This window comes from Microtus oregoni, unplaced genomic scaffold, assembly GCF_018167655.1.
Source record: "Microtus oregoni isolate MIOR12 unplaced genomic scaffold, Mior012 000034F_ref0000314, whole genome shotgun sequence".
Classification (NCBI taxonomy): Eukaryota; Metazoa; Chordata; class Mammalia; order Rodentia; family Cricetidae; genus Microtus; species Microtus oregoni.
The window spans coordinates 5,009,191-5,028,595 of NW_024543093.1; the positions used below are offsets into that span (position 1 = coordinate 5,009,191).

Genomic DNA, 19,405 nt, shown 5'->3' on the forward strand with positions numbered 1-19,405 from the left:
ATCAGGTGTTTTAGACAGGCAAGGAACCACAACTTCACAGAGTTAAACAAATGCAGCATAAACAAAAGTCACACACCTTAAAATACCACACTTAAAATTTTGTCACACACCTCCCAACAGACAGGGGAGGGAAAGATGAACAGGAAGAAGGGGAAGAGGGAGAGCAGGACGGGAGGAAGGGGAGAAGGAGAAGGAGGATTAATACACAGGTTTGAATAAGAAGATTTTCTGTGTGCACAGAAACAACTCTGTACATGAAGCAACATTTAAGTACCTCTCTAATTATAACAGCAGCTACAAGAAAACAGGCTTGAATAAAACACAAAGGCTATAAACACTGCCGGTGTGGGTGACTGCTTTGTCACTCTAAGCATCATTCACCTTCCCTGTCTCCAAAGGACATTATGTCCATTACAACACACCTGCTTATTGAGTGCATCCAATTGTAACCTAGTCAGGGTCACCATTGCTGTGATAAAACACCATGACCAAACGCAACTTGGAGAAGAAAGGATTTATTTGGCCCTTTCTGCCCTCATGAACTCCAAGGTCTCACTCCAGCGGCTCAGGCACTTCCCTCCAGCCCAGAATTTCCACGGTGTGCTACCCTTTCAAACACACAGGAGCTGGAGACATGGCTCTGCAGTTAAAAGCACTTTCTGCCCTTCTGAGAGGGCCAGAGCACCCATGAACAGAGGCTCACAATCATTTGCAACTCCAGCTCTGGGGGAATCTGAAGCCTCAAGTCTCTATGGACATTGCACTCATGTGCACACGCACATACACATGCACACACACACACACACACACACACATAAAAATAAGTAAATAGGGGCTGGAGAGGTGGCTCAGTGGTTATGAGCACTGATTGTTCTTTCAGAGGACCCAGGTTCAAATTCCAGCACCTACATAATGGCTCACAACTGTCTGAAGATCCAGTTCCAGGACACCTGACATCCTCACACAGACATGCTTGCAGGCACAACACCAATGCACATAAAATAAAAGTAAATTATTTTGAATAAAATTAAAAAATGAATAAATCTTTTTAAAAGTATACGTGTCTTGCCAGGTGTGTTGATGCTTGCCTTTAATCCCAGCACTTAGGAGGCAGAGGCAGGAGGATCTCTGTGAGTTCCAGGGAGCTCCAGAATGGCCAGAAACACATAGAGAGACCCTGTCTCAAGCAAACAAAATGTACCCATCTCTTTTTAAGTAAATTATCCATTAAGTTGTTTGACCCCCCCACAGCAACTTTATGCAATAGGAACTCCCCATTTGACAAATTGAGAAACTAAGGCACAGAAAGGTTTTAGCACCTGGCATAAGACTTTCTGATTTGAAAACATGTCTTATGACTACAGGTAAATTTTTTTAAGCTTAGTTTTTGTATGCAAAGGTGTTTTGCCTGCATGTAAATCTGTATACCATGTGTGTGCCCGGTGTCTATGAAGACTAGAAGAGGGCATTAGATCCCCTGAACCCAGAGTTAACAGAGGGTTATAAGAATTGAGCTAGGGTCCTCTGAAAAGGCAGACAGACAGTGGTCTTAAAAACAGAGACATCTCGCCGGGCGGTGGTGGCGCACTCCTTTAATCCCAGCACGTGGGAGGCAGAGGCAGGCGGATCTCTGTGAGTTTGAGACCAGCCTGGTCTATAAGAGCTAGTTCCAGGACAGGCTCCAAAACCACAGAGAAACCCTGTCTCGAAAAACCAAAAACAAACAAACAAACAAACAAAAAAAACAAAAACAGAGACATCTCTCCAGCCCCCAGTTAAAATGTTTTGTCTGTCTCCTTCACTGGAATTTGAGATCCAGTCTGTCATATTTAAAACAGTATCTTCTTGAGCCCAGTCCAATACCTGACACAATAAGGAATCAAAAGCTGATTCAGCAAATGAAAAGGTGTGGGGGAGGGGAGGACTCTGGTTTTGAGACAAAGTCTACCACAGCGAGCTTCGAATTCAAGCACATGATCTCCCCCTATCAGCCTCAATGGTACTGGGCTTAGAAGCATGCGCCTTCCGGCCCCTCCAGGGTGGCTTGTTTAAGAGCATGTGCTAAGCATCATTTGATGCGTAGTGGGAGCCCGACAGTCAATCACCCAACATCCCTGGGCGCTGAGAAGGTACAGTCCACGGGTAGGGGATTCGGGAACGCCCGTTCCGGTCCCCCGGAATCCCTACTCCGCCTCTTTCTTCTTCCTCTCCATCCCCTCCGAGGATCCATCCTCCGGGATGCCGGGATACCGAGCCGCCAGCAGCCGGCGAGGACCAGTGTGCGCGGGAGAGCTCCATAGAAGGCGGTGCGCATGTGCAAGGGCCAGCGCACTGCGCATGCGGGAAGATGGCCGGCCCGGGAACCTGAGCTCCTCCGCGGTCACCCTGGTCCCCTCCGCGCCTAAGCTCATCGGTGGGCGAGTGGGACCGCGGCGCTCCGTGGGTGGAGCCGAGGTACTCCGTAGGTGGAGCGGGCGGCCGGTCGCGGCGCCCAAAGGGGCCGTGGAGCCGGAATCGCGCGCGCCTTGCCGCCCGGGAAGGCGGGAGGACGCGAGGGGCGCGAGGGGCGCGGGGCAGCATGAGTCAGCAGCGACCGGCGCGGAGACTGCCCAGCCTGCTGGTGGATCCGGCGCAGGAGACGGTGCGTCGCCGGTGCCGGGACCCCATCAACGTGGAGAGCCTACTGGTGAGCGCAGGCCAGGACCACCGGGAGTCACGTGCTGCGGGGCGCGCTCTTTCCGTCTGACCCTCTGCACTCTTGTCGCTTGGGTGCCCCGGGCTCTTCCTGCAGCTCCCCATCCACGGACCGCCCTCTGCTTTTTACATATTTCTATTGCATTACTTACTTTGTGGGTGGGCTGGCGGGAGCGTGGATTCCACGAGGCAACTTGGGGAAGTCTATCCTTTGCTTACACCTTTGTGGTTCGCAGCCTGGAATTTAGGTTGAGTTTGTAAAGCTTGGTGGCAAGTGCCTTCCCCGAACTGAGCGATCTCGCCCTCCCATCTGTGCTGTTTGACTGGGGCAATGAAAGAGCGGCAATTCCCACCATTCCTGGCTTCCGACGGTTCTCGGGGCTCCTGCTGGGTCCGTCCTTTGTCCGCTTCTCCTGTTCGCTGTTTTCTCTCCAAGACAAGCAATTTCCAAAGCCGTTCTGGCCAGTCCCGTGCCAACTAGTTCATGAGCATGGTCTGCTCACAATAACCTTGAGATTGTTATTCTTAGAGTTTGTCAGAACTTGTTCTGATGTTGTGTGGCTGGCTTGTGGCTAGGTAATGAGGAAGCTGGAGGAATCTCAGAATGACTGCAGGTGACAGCCTTTCCCCTAATTTCTTTCCCTTCTTTTAAAACAGTGATTTCTGCTCGGTATCCACTTGCTCTTGCATTCCCACCCAGTCTTAAGCACTCTGTAAGGTTGTTCTAAATAAGAGCTCTGTCGGTTTTTGTCAATTCTAGTATCGGTTTCACACCTTATCTTGTTTAACAACTAACCACTCACTCTTGGCTGAGAATTCTCTGCTGTGTTTTTGACAGCCACTGTGGGGGCCCCTTGTCTCCTTCTCTTCCCTTTTCAAACATGTGGGTGCCATCCAGGGTTCTCTACCCTCTGTTCATGTAGGTGGCCTGTAATATTCCTGACTTTTGGCCTGAAACCGCGGTGTTTTCCTGAGGATTTCCTAAAGCCCCTCTAAATGCTCACACTGGTAAAACAACACTTAACTTTCCATACTGCATCAAAAGATACTGCCCTCTGAAGTCTTAGATATTCTAATCCAAGCTGGTGATTTCAGTAGCATCAAGGTAACTCCCAAATCCATACATCTTCCCCAGAGCTGTCCAACTGTATGTTAGATGTACCTACTTAGATCTAAAACTTAAGAAAAATATGTCTGTGTGGATGTCATGTGTGTACTGGTGCCCACAGAGGCCATAAGAGGGAGTTGAAGTTAGCAAGAGGTTTTGGGTTGATATGTGGTTGTTGGGAACTGAACTCAGCCCTCTGGAAGAGCAGCAAGCGCTTTTAACTGCTGAGCCATCTCTCCAGCCGCAGATCTCAAACTCTTACATCCATAGCCAGATTTAGGGACCCCTTCTTACCTAGGAAAGCATTCTCTTTCTCACATCCCACCCCAGTGGTGGCACACCTACCCTGCTGCCCAAGCCAGCACTCTAGACTTTGCTGTTGCCTTTTTTTCTTTTCCAGAATGGGCCCCTCCCCGCAAGTCTCTGAATTAACATCAGTAGAGCTACCTCTCTTCCCGTCATATACTATCTGGCACTACAGTGCCATCCTGACCGATTTCCTGCCTCTCTTGCTCCCCTCACTGTTGGTGTGAACTGCACCCATAACCAATGATCTCATGAAAGCGTGTTTCCGATCTCATTTGCCCAGAGGAATTCGTTGTGATTCGCTGATCTCCCAGGACAGGGTCGAAACCTCTTAATATAATCTAGCTGCAGGTTTTTCTTTCTTACATTATTCTTCTATGGTTCCATACTCTGTCCAGGCCTCGTTTTCTCAAGCTGACACCCGTGTATACATTTCCATATTGTCACCAACATGTCTGAAGTCAAGCTTCACGGGTAACTTGTCTTTAGACAAGTGTCTTTACCCCTTCCTTAGCCCCCAGACCATTCTATGCTCACTGCTCCGTCCTCTGCAGAGCTTGGGTCTTTCCGCTCATTTCATGCTACCATGAAGATCTGGCCGCGCACAGAAACATTAAGCAAGAAGTTAATCAAGTTGGAGACTCTGTATTTTCTTGCCTGTAAAATAGTGACTTAACATGTCAGTGGTTTTTTAATCGACTAAAACAATGCCAAAGCTTAATAAGCCATTGCACGGAACAGTTCCATGTCTTGCTGGGTGCTGGTTGCCAGGATGAGTGGCTTAAACCTGGTGTGGGCTCTGGAGCAGGGAAAAAATAGCACTGGAAGGAGGTGAAGTTGGTTTGCACATTAGCAGATAAGGACGATCTGGGTGGGTGACATTAATGCGGTCACCTGGGAGAGATCAGTGTTCCCTGAGCTCATGGAGTATTGTTCCGACGCAGGGAGCTGGTCCATAGAAACCTCTGCATAGAGAGAATTAACCATTTTGGAGACAGTGCCCCGGACGTTAGTCTCTACAAGTCACCTTTCATTTTTCTCATCCACCTTTAAAGCTAGCCAGGCGTGGTGGTCCTGCTCTGTCGTGCCAGTCCTTGGGAGACAGAGGCAGATGGGTGATGAGTTAAAGGCCTGCCGGGGCTGCATAGCAAGTTCCAGACCAATCTGGGCTATACACTGAGCTCCCATCCCCTTTCTTACCCCAATCCTCCAAACTGAGAAGATTCCGAAGCCGTATATAAGGGGGATGGGGCCAGGGGATGGTAATGCTTTCCTGTGTGTTTCCAGATGTGACACAGAGGTGTTTTTTTTTTTTAAGATTTATTTATTTATCATGTACAGTGTTCTGTCTGCATGTATCCCTGCACGCCAGAAGAGGGCACCAGATCTCATTACAGATGGTTGTGAGCCACCATGTGGTTGCTGGGAATTGAACTCAGGACATCCAGAAGATCAGCCAGTGCTCTTAACCTCTGAGCCATCTCTCCAGCCCACACAGAGGTTTTTAAACGTGGAAACGGAGCATCAGGGAATTAGTTTGGAACACACCAAGTGTGTAACTCCCTCATCAAGGCCATTGCGAGTGTTCTCTGAAAGTCCTGAGGTCTCTAATTGTGTCTACTGGGGGGTGGGGGGCTTCTGCCCTCTATCCATGTGGCAGCAAGGTGGGTTGGTGGCTCTGCAGAGTATTGTGCAGGCATGGTGAGGACACTTATGTGGTCCTAGCACTCAGGAGGCTGTAGCAGAAGGATGGCATATTTAAAAACAGCCTGAGTTACATAGGAAGTTCTAGAATAGCCAGAACGTAATAACAAGAAGCTGTTTGAGAAACAGGAGGGATTTCATACAAGGGAAGAAAGCCAATGGTGGGTGGGAACCTGTTTCCTGTGTCACTGCAGGCAGTATACAATGTATCTACGTTTATTGCAGAGTGTGGAGCAGGAGAAGGACTTCCTTTTTTATGTCTCATTGGAATGCTGTCCCTGTACCAACCTGCGAAAGCAGAATCGCTGGCCCTCTAAAGGAAACGGGCAGCCGATAGGTAGGCAGTCTGTGTACAGGGCTTGGCCCTTATCTCTGGGTTAAGAAAGGCAGCTATGAGTGCGTAGTAACACTTCTGAATACTTGTTGACATGCTTTTCACATCAGTGTGAGGAGGCTGGACTTGTTACTCAATTCGAGAACCTTGCTATGAGGCGGGAGTGTGTGGCTCAGTTGGTAGACTTACTTAGCATGTGTGTAAGAACCCCAGTTCAATCCCAGGACCAAATGAACGGGCATTGGGGTACATATCTGCAATCCTGGCACTCAAGAGATGAAAGCAAGACGATCAGAAATTTAAAGCCATCCTTAGGGACAGGTTGAGTTTTGAGGTTAGTCTGGGCTATGTAAGAGACCCCCTTCTCAAAAAGCCTTGTATGCCAGCAAGATAGCACAGTAGGTTATGGTGCTTGCTGCCAAGCCTGGCAGCCTGGATTCAAACCCCAACCAAGAACCGCATAGTGGAAGGAGAGCACTGACTGACACCACAGAGTTGTCCTCCGGCCTCCACATGTACACCACAACACATACATGCACAAAATACATAAGTGTAAGAAGGAGAAGAGGACCCTTGCTTCAGCGGCCAGCCTTTTCTCGTACTGTGTTTGGTGAAGGCTCTGTGTAAAAATAGCAATGACAGTTGGTCATATTTCCCTGTGGTCGAATTTCTCAGGTCTGCTTCAGAGCTCTCACGTCGGATGTCATTGCCGGCAGTGTTGAGTTAGTCCCTGCCCACAGAAGTGTCAACTTCAGGGTTGCACACCCTGTAGGCCACCTGCTCATTTTAGTCCTAAACTGTCCTAAAACTGGTTTTGTGGCAGGATGTCATCTCAAGCTACTACCAGATGTCTGTCATCTTTTTCAGAGGTGACAAGACTCATATGCAGAGGCTCTGTATATCTCTGGTGTGAGCTGCTTCTCTGTTGCCTGCCTGGGCTCTGGCTGCCCCACCCCTAGCCCACCTGGGTTCTGGCCAGCCACCCCTGCTCCAGCTGGGCTCTAGCTGGCCCACCCGGACTCTGGCTGGCCCACCTAGGCTCTGGCTGCCCCACCCCTGCCCCAGCTGGGCTCTAGCTGGCCCACCTGGGCTCTGGCTGCCCCACCCCTGCCCCAGCTGGGCTCTAGCTGGCCCACCTGGACTCTGACTGCCCCACCGCTGCCCTGGCTGGCCCACCCTACCTTTAGCCAGCTTGCTGTCCCTTTCGTGCCATATTTCTTAGACCAAGAATGAGATTGTGTTGTGGTCTTGTTCAGAAGTCTTTGGTGGGTCTCTGCTGGTTAAAACAAGACTTTGGCATGGTCTTGATGTGCTTGGCCATCTCTTCAGGTACAAACCTGGACCATTCCCGTGTGGCCATAGCGTGTACCCAGGCAGGGAACAGTATTTTTATCTCTCTATCCATAGCATTTACTGCTTGGAGTCATGTCCTAACTATCATTCTTCACCATCTTCTCCCCAGCACCTGCTGCAGTCAGTATAAGAGTGTCTGATGGAGGAAGGTCATTGGTTAAATAAAAAGAAACTGCTTGGCCCTCATTGGTTAGAAGATAGGTGGGAGGAGTAAACAGAACAGAACGCTGGGAGGAAGAGGAAGTGAGCTCAGACTCCACAGCTCTCCTCTCGGGAGCAGACGCCTGAGAGAGACGCCATGCCCCGCTCCCGGGCAGACGCACGCCATGAAGCTCCGACCCAGGATGGACATAGGCTAGAATCTTCCCGGTAAGACCGGTGCCCACAGATTATTAGAGATGGGTTGATCGGGATATCAGAATTAGCCAGTAAGGGCTAGAGCTAAAGGGCCAAGCAGTGTTTAAATGAATACAGTTTGTGTGTTGTTATTTCGGGTAAAGCTAGCCATGCGGGCGGCTGGGGTGCTGGGGACGCAGCCCCGCCGCCGCCCGTATTACTACAAGTGTCTGTCGGGACTTGTTTCCCACCTAAGTACCCTGTCTCCCACCCGCCTGCCTTTATCCACACTGAAGTCTGCAGCCTGAGAGGCCTGAGCCCGGGCGGGCCCTTAGAGAGGGAGTCACGCACCAGGTAAAAAGGCGGAAAGAATGATAGTTACGACATGACCCCAAGCCACACAGGGCTACAGAGCCTCTGCGTGTGATTCTCGTCACCTGACAAACTGCACCAGCTGTAGTTTGTGAGGATTCATTTTCTCTCGCTCTCATTACTTCGGGTGGAAAGGAAAATTAAAAAAAAAAAAAAACAACTATCATGGCCTGGCATGGTGGTCCACGTTAAAGGTGGTCCACCTTTAATGCCAGCACTCAGAAGGCAGAGGCAGGCAAATCTCTGAGTTTGAGGCCAGCCTGGTCTACAAAGCAAGATCCAGGACAGCCAGGGCTACACAGAGAAAACCCTATCTCGAGGGAGGATGGGGAAGCGGATGAATGTAATGTAATTACTATGGATGAACAATAGTAATTCATTTGCATTGCTGTTTATAAAATGCTGTTTGTTTTTTGTGTTTTCTTTTTTTCCAGCCGTCAAAAATAACGATTAACCTAGAGGAAAACGTGCAGTATGTGTCCATGCGAAGTAAGTCGACTCCTGAGTAGGTTTGAGTGTCACACGGTGAACATGGCTAGATTTTTGTTTGGTTGGTTTTTAGTTTGGGGTTTTTCGTTTTGTTTTTCTACCAGCCTCTGCTTCCCGAGTGCTGGGGTTAGAGGCATGCACCCCCGCCACTACCCCGGAACGTGATTGGTTTTGCGCATGCACAAGGTCGTAGAACAGAAGTGAAACGATAGTGAAGGGTACCTCCGTGACTGAGTTGGGGTGCAGTGACGTTACTGTTCGTGTCACCTTCGCCTCCTTTCCACGTGGTATCTTGTGGCCCCTTCACTCTTCCTGGCTTTACTCTGTCATAGGTTCATGTCTAGGGTATCGGATGATCTTTGTGATCGATGGCCCCGTCATTGATTTCCTCCTGATTTGGTTCCTGCCACGAGGACCGTTTTCATTTACAGACGCCCAGATATAGATCCTACAGACTGTCCTTTGTTTCCCTCAGTGTCTGCCACCATCTCCCCTGTGGCTGGTCAGCAAGCTGGGTCAGCTTGACCCTTGAGATGTTTCTTTTTTTTTTTTAATATTTTATTTATTATTTATACAGTATTCTGTCTGTGTGTCTGCCTGCAGGCCAGAAGAGGGCACCAGACCTCATTACAGATGGTTGTGAGCCACCATGTGGTTGCTGGGAATTGAACTCAGGACCTTTGGAAGAGCAGGCAATGCTCTCAACCACTGAGCCATCTCTCCAGCCCCCCTTGAGATGTTTCTTTCCACTGCCCCACACCAGCTGATTAGGGCATCTGTACTCGAGTGACTAAGCTTCAAAATACAGCTGTGGATTGTCATCCACCATGAACGAGGAGGCCAAGCCCCAGAGAGAGTAATTAAGCAGCTTGCTTAAAGTCAGTGTCCACACGGTTAGCTCTGAAGCCCACGTCTTCATCCCGTCCATGTAGACCACCTCTTAACCACCAGCTCTGGCTCTCCCAAGCCCAGCCAGGGCTCTGCTGCCTCTTCCCCTCTAGCCTGAACCCCACTGTGATCCCACTTCTCAGATGCCACTTTGTCCCTCCTTGGAGTGGGGAGCACCGTGCATCATCTTCCTGTGCTGCTCCTAGCATCCTCCTCTGTGAGTACCCAGTCAGTTCTCCACTCCAGTAAAGATGGCGCTTCTTGTTCTCAAGTGGCTTTGAATACCACTCAGCATACCATGGTTTATAGCAGATCTCCTTATCGGGTCCACGCAGTTCTCTTGGTGGGGGAGCTGTCCCCCAGCAGAGATGTTCAGTTAGATTTGTTCTTTATAAAATGGCTGACACCCTCGGAATGTGCTTAACCTACGCTAATAATAGGACTAAAACCTAATAAATGTCTAGCCAGTGAGTGAGTGTAAAATGAAAATAATGAACCCTGGCTTGTCTCATAAGCATCATTCGATATCGTGTTCCCAAGTACCGTGATAACTCAACAGATTCTGCGTGAAGTTAAATGTTCAGCCTTTAAGAATAATGAAGTACACCTTGGCATGGTGTGCACACCTTTAATCCCAGCACTCAGGAGGCAGAAATAGATCTCTGAGTTTGAGGCCAGCCTGGTCTACAGAGCAAGTTTCAGGATAGCCAGGGCTACACAGAGAAACCCTGTCTTGAAAAAAATCAAAGGAAAAGGGGAAAGAATAATGAATGAAGTACATTTGCTCATACATCACGATCACGATTTTAAAAGATCATATTAAAAACCATTCGCCTCGAGAGATGGCTCAGTAGTTAAGAGCACTTGTTACTCTACCAGAGAACCCTGGCACCTCCATAGTGGCTCGCAACCACTGCAGCTCCAGTTCCAGAGGATCCCTTGCCTTTTTCTGACCTCAGTGGGCGCTAGACATACACACGGTGCACACACATGCAGGCAAAGCACTCATACACATAAAATAAGTAGATATTTTTAACATTAAGAGAAACCGTACCTGTGACCTGAGAATGTTGCTCAGCAGTAATGCGCTTGTCTGGCACCTGTGAAGCCGGGCTCACACCTCAACGTGCCCCAAAGAAGAAAAAATACCAACTGTATATTGACACATAAACGTGTGTTGTCAGATTATATGTATAAAATGAGGGCATTTGATTCTCTAATCATTTCTAATCCTATGCCTGAGAAGCAGAGATGATTACAGAAATTTCTTGAAGGAATATGAAACTTGCGAAAATAGTTACTAGAGGAAACTCACTCCAGCCTTTAAGGGAACCTAATGCCTTTGCTCAGACCAGCCGAGGCCGATTTGCCTTTCATCCATTAGAGAACTGTTGCCATAGAAACTAGCGTGGGTCTCTGTTGCCATCTTCTGTGATCCTAAGGGACTGAGCATTGTCAGCTCATGTGCCGTGCTCTCGTTTGCAGAGGCTCTGAAAGTGAAAAGGCCCCGTTTTGATGTGTCGCTGGTGTACTTGACTCGCAAGTTCATGGATCTCGTCAGATCTGCCCCCGGGGGCATTCTTGACTTAAACAAGGTTGCCACAAAACTGGGAGTCCGAAAACGGCGCGTCTATGACATCACCAACGTCCTGGATGGAATCGAGCTGGTGGAAAAGAAGTCCAAGAACCACATTCGGTGGATGTGAGTTTACGTCTGTCATTCCCGTTCTTTCCCCTTCTCATTAGGATCTGTCCAGCTGCAGCAGTGTTCAGGAATAGAGAATGAGGCTTTTATGATTCTTCTTAGGCAAAGACTGGGGTTTTCTTGTCTCGTAGTGTACTTAGATGTAAGTGACTACATAGGTCTAAACGGGAACATTAGGTGTAGAAGAATATCATTCAGATGGTGTGGAAAAGTTAAATGGAATAAGGGGGTTAATTAACTAATTTTCCCTATAAGATGCTAATAATGAAACATCTGATAAAAGAGGAAATTTTAAAAATGTATTTTCTTAATGTGAAATTAATAACAGAAGACATGATTCCCATGGGGCAGTAGAATACACAGCCAGAAACCCAGCCCCTTCCTGGCTTGGATTGGTTTTTTTCTGGAGAGGAGCAGGCATCTGCCTTCTTAGCAGGTTCACTGCATGGCGGTGGAGCAGGTGAGCTGACACTGCCCTGAGGGTAAACACACACTCCACGGCCTAAAGGCAGTTGCTAAAGAGTTGACATGACTGGGAAGGGTCTCGTAGAAAGAAGCCTGAAGCTAAGACACAGACAGAGCTGTGTGTGCACAGAAAAAAGCTGTATACTTAGGAAAAAGAATTCCGGCATTGAAGTACATTAGAGATACAATAGGCAATGTAAAACCCAAAGGTCTTCAGATGGCTAAGGAATGGTTGAGGAAAAGCGCCTGAAGGACACTGGTTTAGGACAGAAGGCAGGCACGTTTGATAAGAACTGTCAGCCGTTCTGAACCTTTAATCCCAGACTCGGGAGACAGAGGCAGGTGGCTTTCTGTGCTGAGGCCAGCCAAAGCTATATTTAGAGAGACTGGCCCAAGAAAAGAAGGATGGGCATAACCACATAGATGGTGTTAAAGGAAATGCAGACGCTCTCCCTTAGCCTGCTCCCCTCCACAAGCAGCCTGCTTCCCTTCTGGCCCCTGCTGACTGCATGTCTGTTTCCTTCCTTAGAGGATCCGACCTGAAGAACTTCGGAGCCGCACCCCAGCAGAAGAAGCTCCAGGCCGAGCTCTCGGACCTGTCGGCCATGGAAGACGCCTTGGATGAGTTGATTAAAGACTGCGCTCAGCAGCTGTTGGAGTTAACCGACGACAAAGAAAACGAAAGATATCCTTCCATCCAAACCTTTGTAGAGTTTCTGCTTCCAGTGTAGATAGGATGTCTGAGAGAGACTTTGGGGGTTAATTTTCTTATTCGGGATATAAAATTAGGCCCTTAAAAGTTAGAGTAAACACAAGTACAGTGCTGTGGCTTAAACACACATGAGCAATTCATGTTGGTGTTGACTCTGCTCCCGGGCCAACTCTGCATGACGGCCGTTGTCAGAGACATACCCAGTTTGTTGTGGCTTCTTAAAATTAAGGAGTATTTGTTTGTTTGGTTGGGTTTTGTTGTTGTGTTTTTTGTTTTGTTTTTGTAATCCTGGATGGTAAATTGTTTATCAGCTATTGTGAAAATCAGGTTTTCCCTAATCTGTGAACTAGTTTCTTTCTGAAGTAGACTGTGCTACTGAAGTTTGTCTGTGCTCGTCACTGCATGTGGAAGCCTTGTGGAGCAGGAGCTGGGAGGGCCTAGGCCTAGGAGCCTGCCCCTGCTGGGCCCCCAGACCACCCTGCTGGGCCCCCAGACCACCCTGCTGGCTGTGTCTCAGTGCCCTCTATGAGTGTCAGTAATTCTCCTCCCTCCTCCCCCCCCCCCCCCCAGCAGTCAAACCTATACCACAGGACAGATCTTAGAAAATCAAAGCCAGGGCTCCCAGAGACTCGCAGCCACGCAGTGACTCTAGTCTAAAAGGAAGAAAGCCAGAGCAACTGGACTGAGGGAGTGCAGAGTATCTGGCAGCCTCGCAGCAGGAGTTGAAGGCACTGAGTGACAGAGAGGCCACAGGTGTGTGATCACGCCGGGAACTTGCTCTTCCTATTTTGTAGACTTTTTTCTGCCTTCTGGAGCATTCAGAATGCTGAACCCTGAATGCTTTCTTCTCAAGCTCCCATAGTAAGAGCGAACCCTAGGCTCTTAACAGTGAATGAGTTCACACTGACTGTAGTGTAGGTGGGAATTTGAACATGCTGCTTTCCCCTTTTCTGTGGTTCTGCCTTCTGTAATGGCTGTTGCCCACAATCAGGTATGATCTAAAAAATATTAAGTGAAAATTCTAGAAGTAAAAACTTTCGGTGTGTTATAAATGCACTATTATTATTGGTTTGTTTGGAGGGTTTTTGGGTTGCTTGTTTGTTTGCTTTTTGATTTTTTGGTTTTTCGAGACAGGGTTTCTCAGTAGCTATGGAGCCTGTCCTGGAACTCGCTCTGTAGACCAGGCTGGCCTTGATGTCACAGAGATCCGCCTGCCTCTGCCTCCCGAGTGCTGGGATTAAAGGCGTGCGCCTAATTTATAGATTGAACCTCACTGTAGAAGCGTGTATGAAGAGTGTATGTAGGGAAATGCATACTATGTATAGGGTTTAGTTTTGGCTCCTGACTACTGAGGATTTGGAACATCCACCCAGCACTCCACCCCAAGGGAATTATTACCTTCGTAAGTTGTGTCTACATTCAGTATTTGGGCTTTGTTCATATCTTTCTCCACAAATTGCTCCAGTCAGTATTTGGTTTAAAATAATTCTTTGTTATAAATATTATAAAACACCATAAAAATTTTAATTTTTTTCTGGGGGGGTATTTTTTATATTTTGCTTATACGAATGTTCTGTTTGCATGTATGTATGTGCACTCCTTATGTACCTGGAGGCCCAAGGAAATGAAAAGATAGCTTCAGATCTCTTGGAACCTGAGTTAGGGTTGTGAGCCACCATGTGAGTGCTGGGAATTGAACCTGGGTCCTCTTCAAGAGCAGCCAGTGCTCTTAACCACTAGGCCACCTCTCCAGCCCCAAGGATTCTTTTTGAAATAAAATTACCAGGAAGTTTTGGCTTTTCTTTGAACTGTTTACCTTCATTGTAAGTTTGTATCCCATAAAAGCCAAGCTATTTTAGTACCCGCATTCACATAAGAGGTGATCCGCCCTTGTGTGCTGGTGCGGGCCTTTATTTCTAGCCCTTTGGAGTCAGAGAAAGGCAGGTCTCTGAGTGCAAGGCTAGCCTTTTCTATATAGCAAGTTCCAGGCCAGCCAGAAGTAAATAATGAGACTTTGCCTCAAAAACCAAAAAAAAAAAAAAACAGGGGCGGGGCTAGGGGTGGTGTCCTGGCCATCTCGTCAGATCCTTGACCAGCTTTCACACTAGCGTATGTCACCTATCAGGACATCCACAGCATCCAAGCCTTCCACGAACAGATTGTCATTGCAGTGAAGGCTCCGGAGGAGACCCGACTGGACGTTCCGGCTCCCAGAGAAGTAGGTAGCGCTGCACTGCAAGGAGTAAAAGAGGGAGGTGGGTTAGCTTCCAGGTCTCTGAGCGCTACAGTCGCTTGTCATCTGTGTCCTTGTCAGCTTAACTGTGAGTGAGGTGAGAGAGCCAAGCACAGAGGAGTGGGTGTGCTTCGGGAACCCAGACAGTGGCCAGCAGGACCAGGCGTAGGACGGAGTTTGGCTGGCAAGTGCTGTTAGCCATGCTGCCACTGTCAGGCTGCAAAAGAAACCGCTCCATTGGCCTTAGTCTTCAGGCTCCAGAAGCAATGGCTGGTACGGCCGGAGCTCCGGGGAACTAGCTTGCTACCTACTAGCTCACCAAAGACTGAGAATGAGCTAGACACCGAGTCATGGGCGTAGAGCCTGTGTAAGGCCAGCCTTCCTGTCTGCTGCCAGGTACGCCAGGAAGGTTCGTGTTGAGAGTACTTGTCCCCAGAAGGCCACTTGATGAGGACGGAGTCCAAACCAAAGCCAGTGGCCCTCGGCATTCTGATGACTGGGTGGCCTCCATGCTGCTCATAGGCAGCCGTCACATACGTAAGGATTATTTCCACCACCACCTTTCTGACAGTGTGTCATCAGTCACAGAGGAGCACTCACTTTTCCTTCAGTCTCATTCGAATTGTGACTTGGTGACGTTCCCTGGTCGGATTTGAACTGAGACAGTGTCCGAGTAACATTTTCAGGAGGAGTTATTTCCACAGATGCTCAGCTCTTTCAATAGCCACTGATCTTGCAGAACGGCTTTTCTTTGGGGCGTGGCAATCCATTCTACAGGACTTAGTGGGGTTTGGTCTCCTAGTGCTCTGAGCTGCTTGGCCGGAATTGTTAAATCTCTGTGAACCTCTGAGCACTCCCAGTCCCATTTAGAGCTCTGTGATTCAGTCCTCCAGGCTGGCTGTTCTCGGCAGTATCCTGGATCAGTAGACTATGTACGTCTCTAGTGGGAACTGTGCACCTAGTATAGGGCTTGCACTGTGGCCTTCAACTCGCTCTGGCCTCCTACTTGTCCTTGTAAATAGTTTTGTTGGAATGAGGCCACCTCTTTAGATATCACCCATCTGCTTTCATGCCACCGTGGTAGGGTTAAATAGTTGTGACAGACAGCATAGCCTAAGAAGTCATCTCTGTCTGCTTTATAAAATGTTTTGAAAACATGGGTATGGGTATGCGCACGTCAGTGCAGATGCCCCGAAGCCTTGGTGTTGGCTCTCCTGGCGCTGGAGTCACAGGTGGCTGTGATCACCCTGACATAGGCGCTAACATCCAAGCGCTAATCCTCTGCAGAAGGAGCGCACACTCTGTTTTTTGTTTTGTTTTTGTTTTTTGTTTTGTTTTTGAGGCATGGTTTCTCTATAGCTTCGGAACCTGTTCTGGAACTCACTATGTAGACCAGGCTGTCCTCAAACTCCCAGCTGAGCACACCCTGTGAGCCGCTCTTAGTTCCCCAGGAATCCTCTTTACAGAATGACTTAGTGGCTGGTGGAGTTTGGGGAACAACATTGTTCCCATGCATTGTCTAATGATAAAAGGTTCTGTTTAAACCAGACCCGCCCTGACTTTCCAGCCACAGAGCACAGAGGTGGTTGGCCTGTCTCTCCTACCTGGTACCAGAGGACTTAAGAGGGTCCAAGTCTCTCTGAGAAGCAGAATCTCACCAGCTTGCTTGAATGAGATCCCAGAAAGGGGAGGAGCTAGAGCAACGGTGCTGTCTTGACTGGCCCATCCATGTGGATGTGGGAAGGGTGGACTTGAGGAGAGCCAGGCCAGCTCCCAATGGGAAAGATGAGGAATCGTACGAATATGCCTCTAAATATACTCAACCATTTTTTTAATTTCTTATGGGAAAGCCTTTGGAATTTGCTCCTGGGTAAATAAAACTGAAGCCAGAGGATAATAGTCATTTATTCTAGTTCTTCTCTTTGTGTCTGATGTTTCATCTTTTCCTCTTACATCTTTTAACTGAAAACTCGCCTTCCTGGGAGCTCAGTACCTCTGCACTAGTTTGGAAACCCCGACACCTTCTTGTGCAATACAATGGGGTACCCCAGAGCTCCCTGCCGCCAGAGAAGGGGAGGGGATTCCTGAGGACTCAGCTGTCCATCTGACAGCTCCAAGACTACTGGCTACCTGCACGGTTAAGAGGTCTTTCCTGCAAATTGGCCAGTAGTGTAGAATGTAGTAACAGTCGAAAACATGATTTTCTCAAATGCACGGTGGGAAGGAAACCATAAGAATGAAGTTCATTGAAAACCTGTGACTAGTGGGTACCAGGGCTCACCTTGACGGTTTCTGTGTCCCTTGCTAGGACTCTATCACAGTACATATCAGGAGCACCAAAGGACCCATTGATGTATATTTGTGTGAAGTAGAACAGAATCACCCAAGTGGTAAAACAGCCGATGGAGCAGGGGCCTCTCCATCTAAAAGCAAACATCGAGAATGCCCAGAGAAAGGTAAACATTCTAATTTTGTGATTAGAGAAACTTTATAGATAACTTGAATACATATCTTTAAGGTTTTTCATGATTTTTTTTTAATTATGTCTGTGTTTGCGTGTGGGTATGTGCACATGAGTGCCAAAGGCATTGGATCCCCTGGAGCTGGAGTTACAGGCACTGTTTGTGCACATGAGGGGGCCAGTGGTATTGCATCTCATGGAGCTGGAGTCACAGGCACTCGGGAGCCAGCAGGTGTGGGTGCAGGAAAAAGAGCCCTGGTCCTTGGGAGGAGCGATGGAGCTCTGCACTGCCGAGCCATCTCTCTAGCCTCTCCATAAGGAATCAGTACACTCCTGTAACCCCAGCTTAGGGGATGCTGAAGCGGGCAGATCCGAATTACAAGTCAGTCTCAGCTCCATAGTGAGAGTCAATTTGTGGGAGCACCAACTGCTAGACTCTTGCCAGAGAAAGCTGTCTGCACTCTCTGGCAGGTGCTTTCCAGCCACGGGCTGGAGTTCCCGTTTGTCCTATGAGCCTGAAAAGATCATTCCAAAAGAGAATTCTGTGTGAGAGAAGGTTCTTGACCAGACAGCTTCATTTCTTTCAACTCTTGAACAGCGCGCCCAGCTTCTTCACGGCCTTCACTCCATGTCTTTGTGTCTCGTTTCAGAAGACAGGCCTCCTCAGTGAAAGCCGCTCGGAGTGGGCGACCGATAGCAGTGCACAGTGATGAAGGGCCTCCTGTGTGGACGGATTATGTCCTGGTTTGATCCTCAGCAATAAGTCTTCATGGAGCGCGCTGGGTCTCCCATTCTAGATTCATAGCAGCGCTGAAGGCCAGTAGTGTTCTTGAGTAGCTTCCTGCTTAGGTTCCTGGATGGTTTCCACGTTCAGAATTAACTTTTGATAACTCTTCACTGCCTCTTGTCAGTGAGATGGACCTCTGCCTCCTGAAATCATTTTATCACAAAGAATGTCACAAGGACAGACAGACGACCAGCTGGTTGTGGACTCTGCCCTTCCCTGATGGACGTTGTCAGCTTCTGAGAAGAATTGCCTTACCCTGGCTCACATTCGCCCTTAGGTGTCGTGCACTGGTGAGGTGCACACACAGGGCCAAATGTGGCGCCTTTGTACATATCTGTATCATGTTGAGATTGCTTATGAAATATGTCTGATGACACCTCTAACCTAGAACAACCAAAATAATGTATATAGGGAAAAATGACAGACAGATCTCTACTTCAGTATCAATAACTTATTAGAACCCTCTGGATGGGGTGAGTTTTCCATGTAGGAGTTCCACAGATACACTGTGCATTTAGATCCATGTACTTAAAGTGTTTTATTACAGCTCCCAGTACTATTATGGGAGTCAGATACTTCTTGATTTTAAGCTGCCTGCAGAGTCACTGTGTCCCAGTAGAATGGTGGCGTGCCTCGAAGCGTTGGGGGCACATAAAGGAATGCCCTCGGCAACGGGTCAGTTCACCCCAGGGTGAACCTGGTCCTGGTGAAAGGGAAAGCATTATCACGCTTTCTGCGAGCAGATTTTATAGTGTTTGTGTGTGCAGCCTGGCTCCTCTGTCAGAGGGGCTTCCCTCCCCTGCATTCATTGTACCCTGCCCCCACTCCAGCTCTCATCCCGCCTTCCCAAGCACCTAGCTGCTTCTACCTCAGTGGGAAAGTCATTTACCTCTCTGTGCCTCAGTTTACTCAGTAACTTACCACTAGACTGTGAGCTCCGCGAGAAACCTTTCCGTAATTGTGCTCAGCACCTCGCACCGCACCTAGTCCGGAACAAGTGCCCAATAGACGTCTAGCCAACCAGGGAGCGGGTGAGTGTGGCGTGCGGCCCATGGGACCTGGCTTGTTGTCTCAGGGTCTGGGGAGCATCATTGGTATGTTAGATCTCTCATTTTACAAAAAATTGGAAGCAACTTGAAATAATGACCATGTATGCAAAATTAAAGTATTAAAAAGATAATCCTGCCTGGTGCTTTTGATTCACAAAGTCTCTGCTGGTATTTTTTTTTTTTTTTTTTTGATTTTCGAGACAGGGTTTCTCTGGTATATATATATATATATATATATATATATATATATATATATTTTTTTTTTTTTTTTTTTAAAGACATTTATTCAGCCTCATGATAAGACTGTTACATTTAGCAATCAACAGCATGAGTAAAAAAAGGTCTACAGTAAAATCCTTTGTTGGAATGCTTGACACTTTCCTCAGAACAGAAACTAAAATAGCCTGTT

At 48.2% G+C, this 19,405-nt stretch overlaps 1 protein-coding gene across 3 annotated transcripts; it reads left to right on the forward strand.

Annotated features, from left to right (window-relative positions):
• Nucleotides 1-2,356: 2,356 nt before the first annotated feature.
• Nucleotides 2,357-19,122, forward strand: LOC121432380 (transcription factor E2F6). Of its 3 annotated transcripts, none has more exons than XM_041630314.1 (7): nt 2,357-2,686; nt 8,642-8,696; nt 11,070-11,286; nt 12,284-12,439; nt 14,570-14,684; nt 17,008-17,155; nt 17,811-19,122. In XM_041630314.1, exons 1-7 carry the CDS (start codon nt 2,579-2,581, stop codon nt 17,828-17,830), a joined length of 819 nt encoding a protein of 272 aa, XP_041486248.1. In that variant the 5' UTR covers nt 2,357-2,578; the 3' UTR covers nt 17,831-19,122. The 3 variants fall into 3 exon arrangements, with proteins under 3 accessions (XP_041486248.1, XP_041486249.1, XP_041486250.1); XM_041630315.1 differs by having other exon boundaries at nt 17,814-19,122; XM_041630316.1 differs by lacking the exon at nt 2,357-2,686 and adding an exon at nt 6,058-6,149.
• Nucleotides 19,123-19,405: the final 283 nt, after the last annotated feature.

Coding starts and splice junctions, on each gene's coding strand:
- LOC121432380 (XM_041630314.1), top strand. CDS start 2,579: ATGAGTCAGCAGCGACCGGCGCGGAGACTGCCCAGCCTGCTGGTGGAT. Junction 8,697..11,069: donor GCAGTATGTGTCCATGCGAA/GTAAGTCGACTC, acceptor TCTCGTTTGCAG/AGGCTCTGAAAGTGAAAAGG. Junction 14,685..17,007: donor ACGTTCCGGCTCCCAGAGAA/GTAGGTAGCGCT, acceptor GTCCCTTGCTAG/GACTCTATCACAGTACATAT.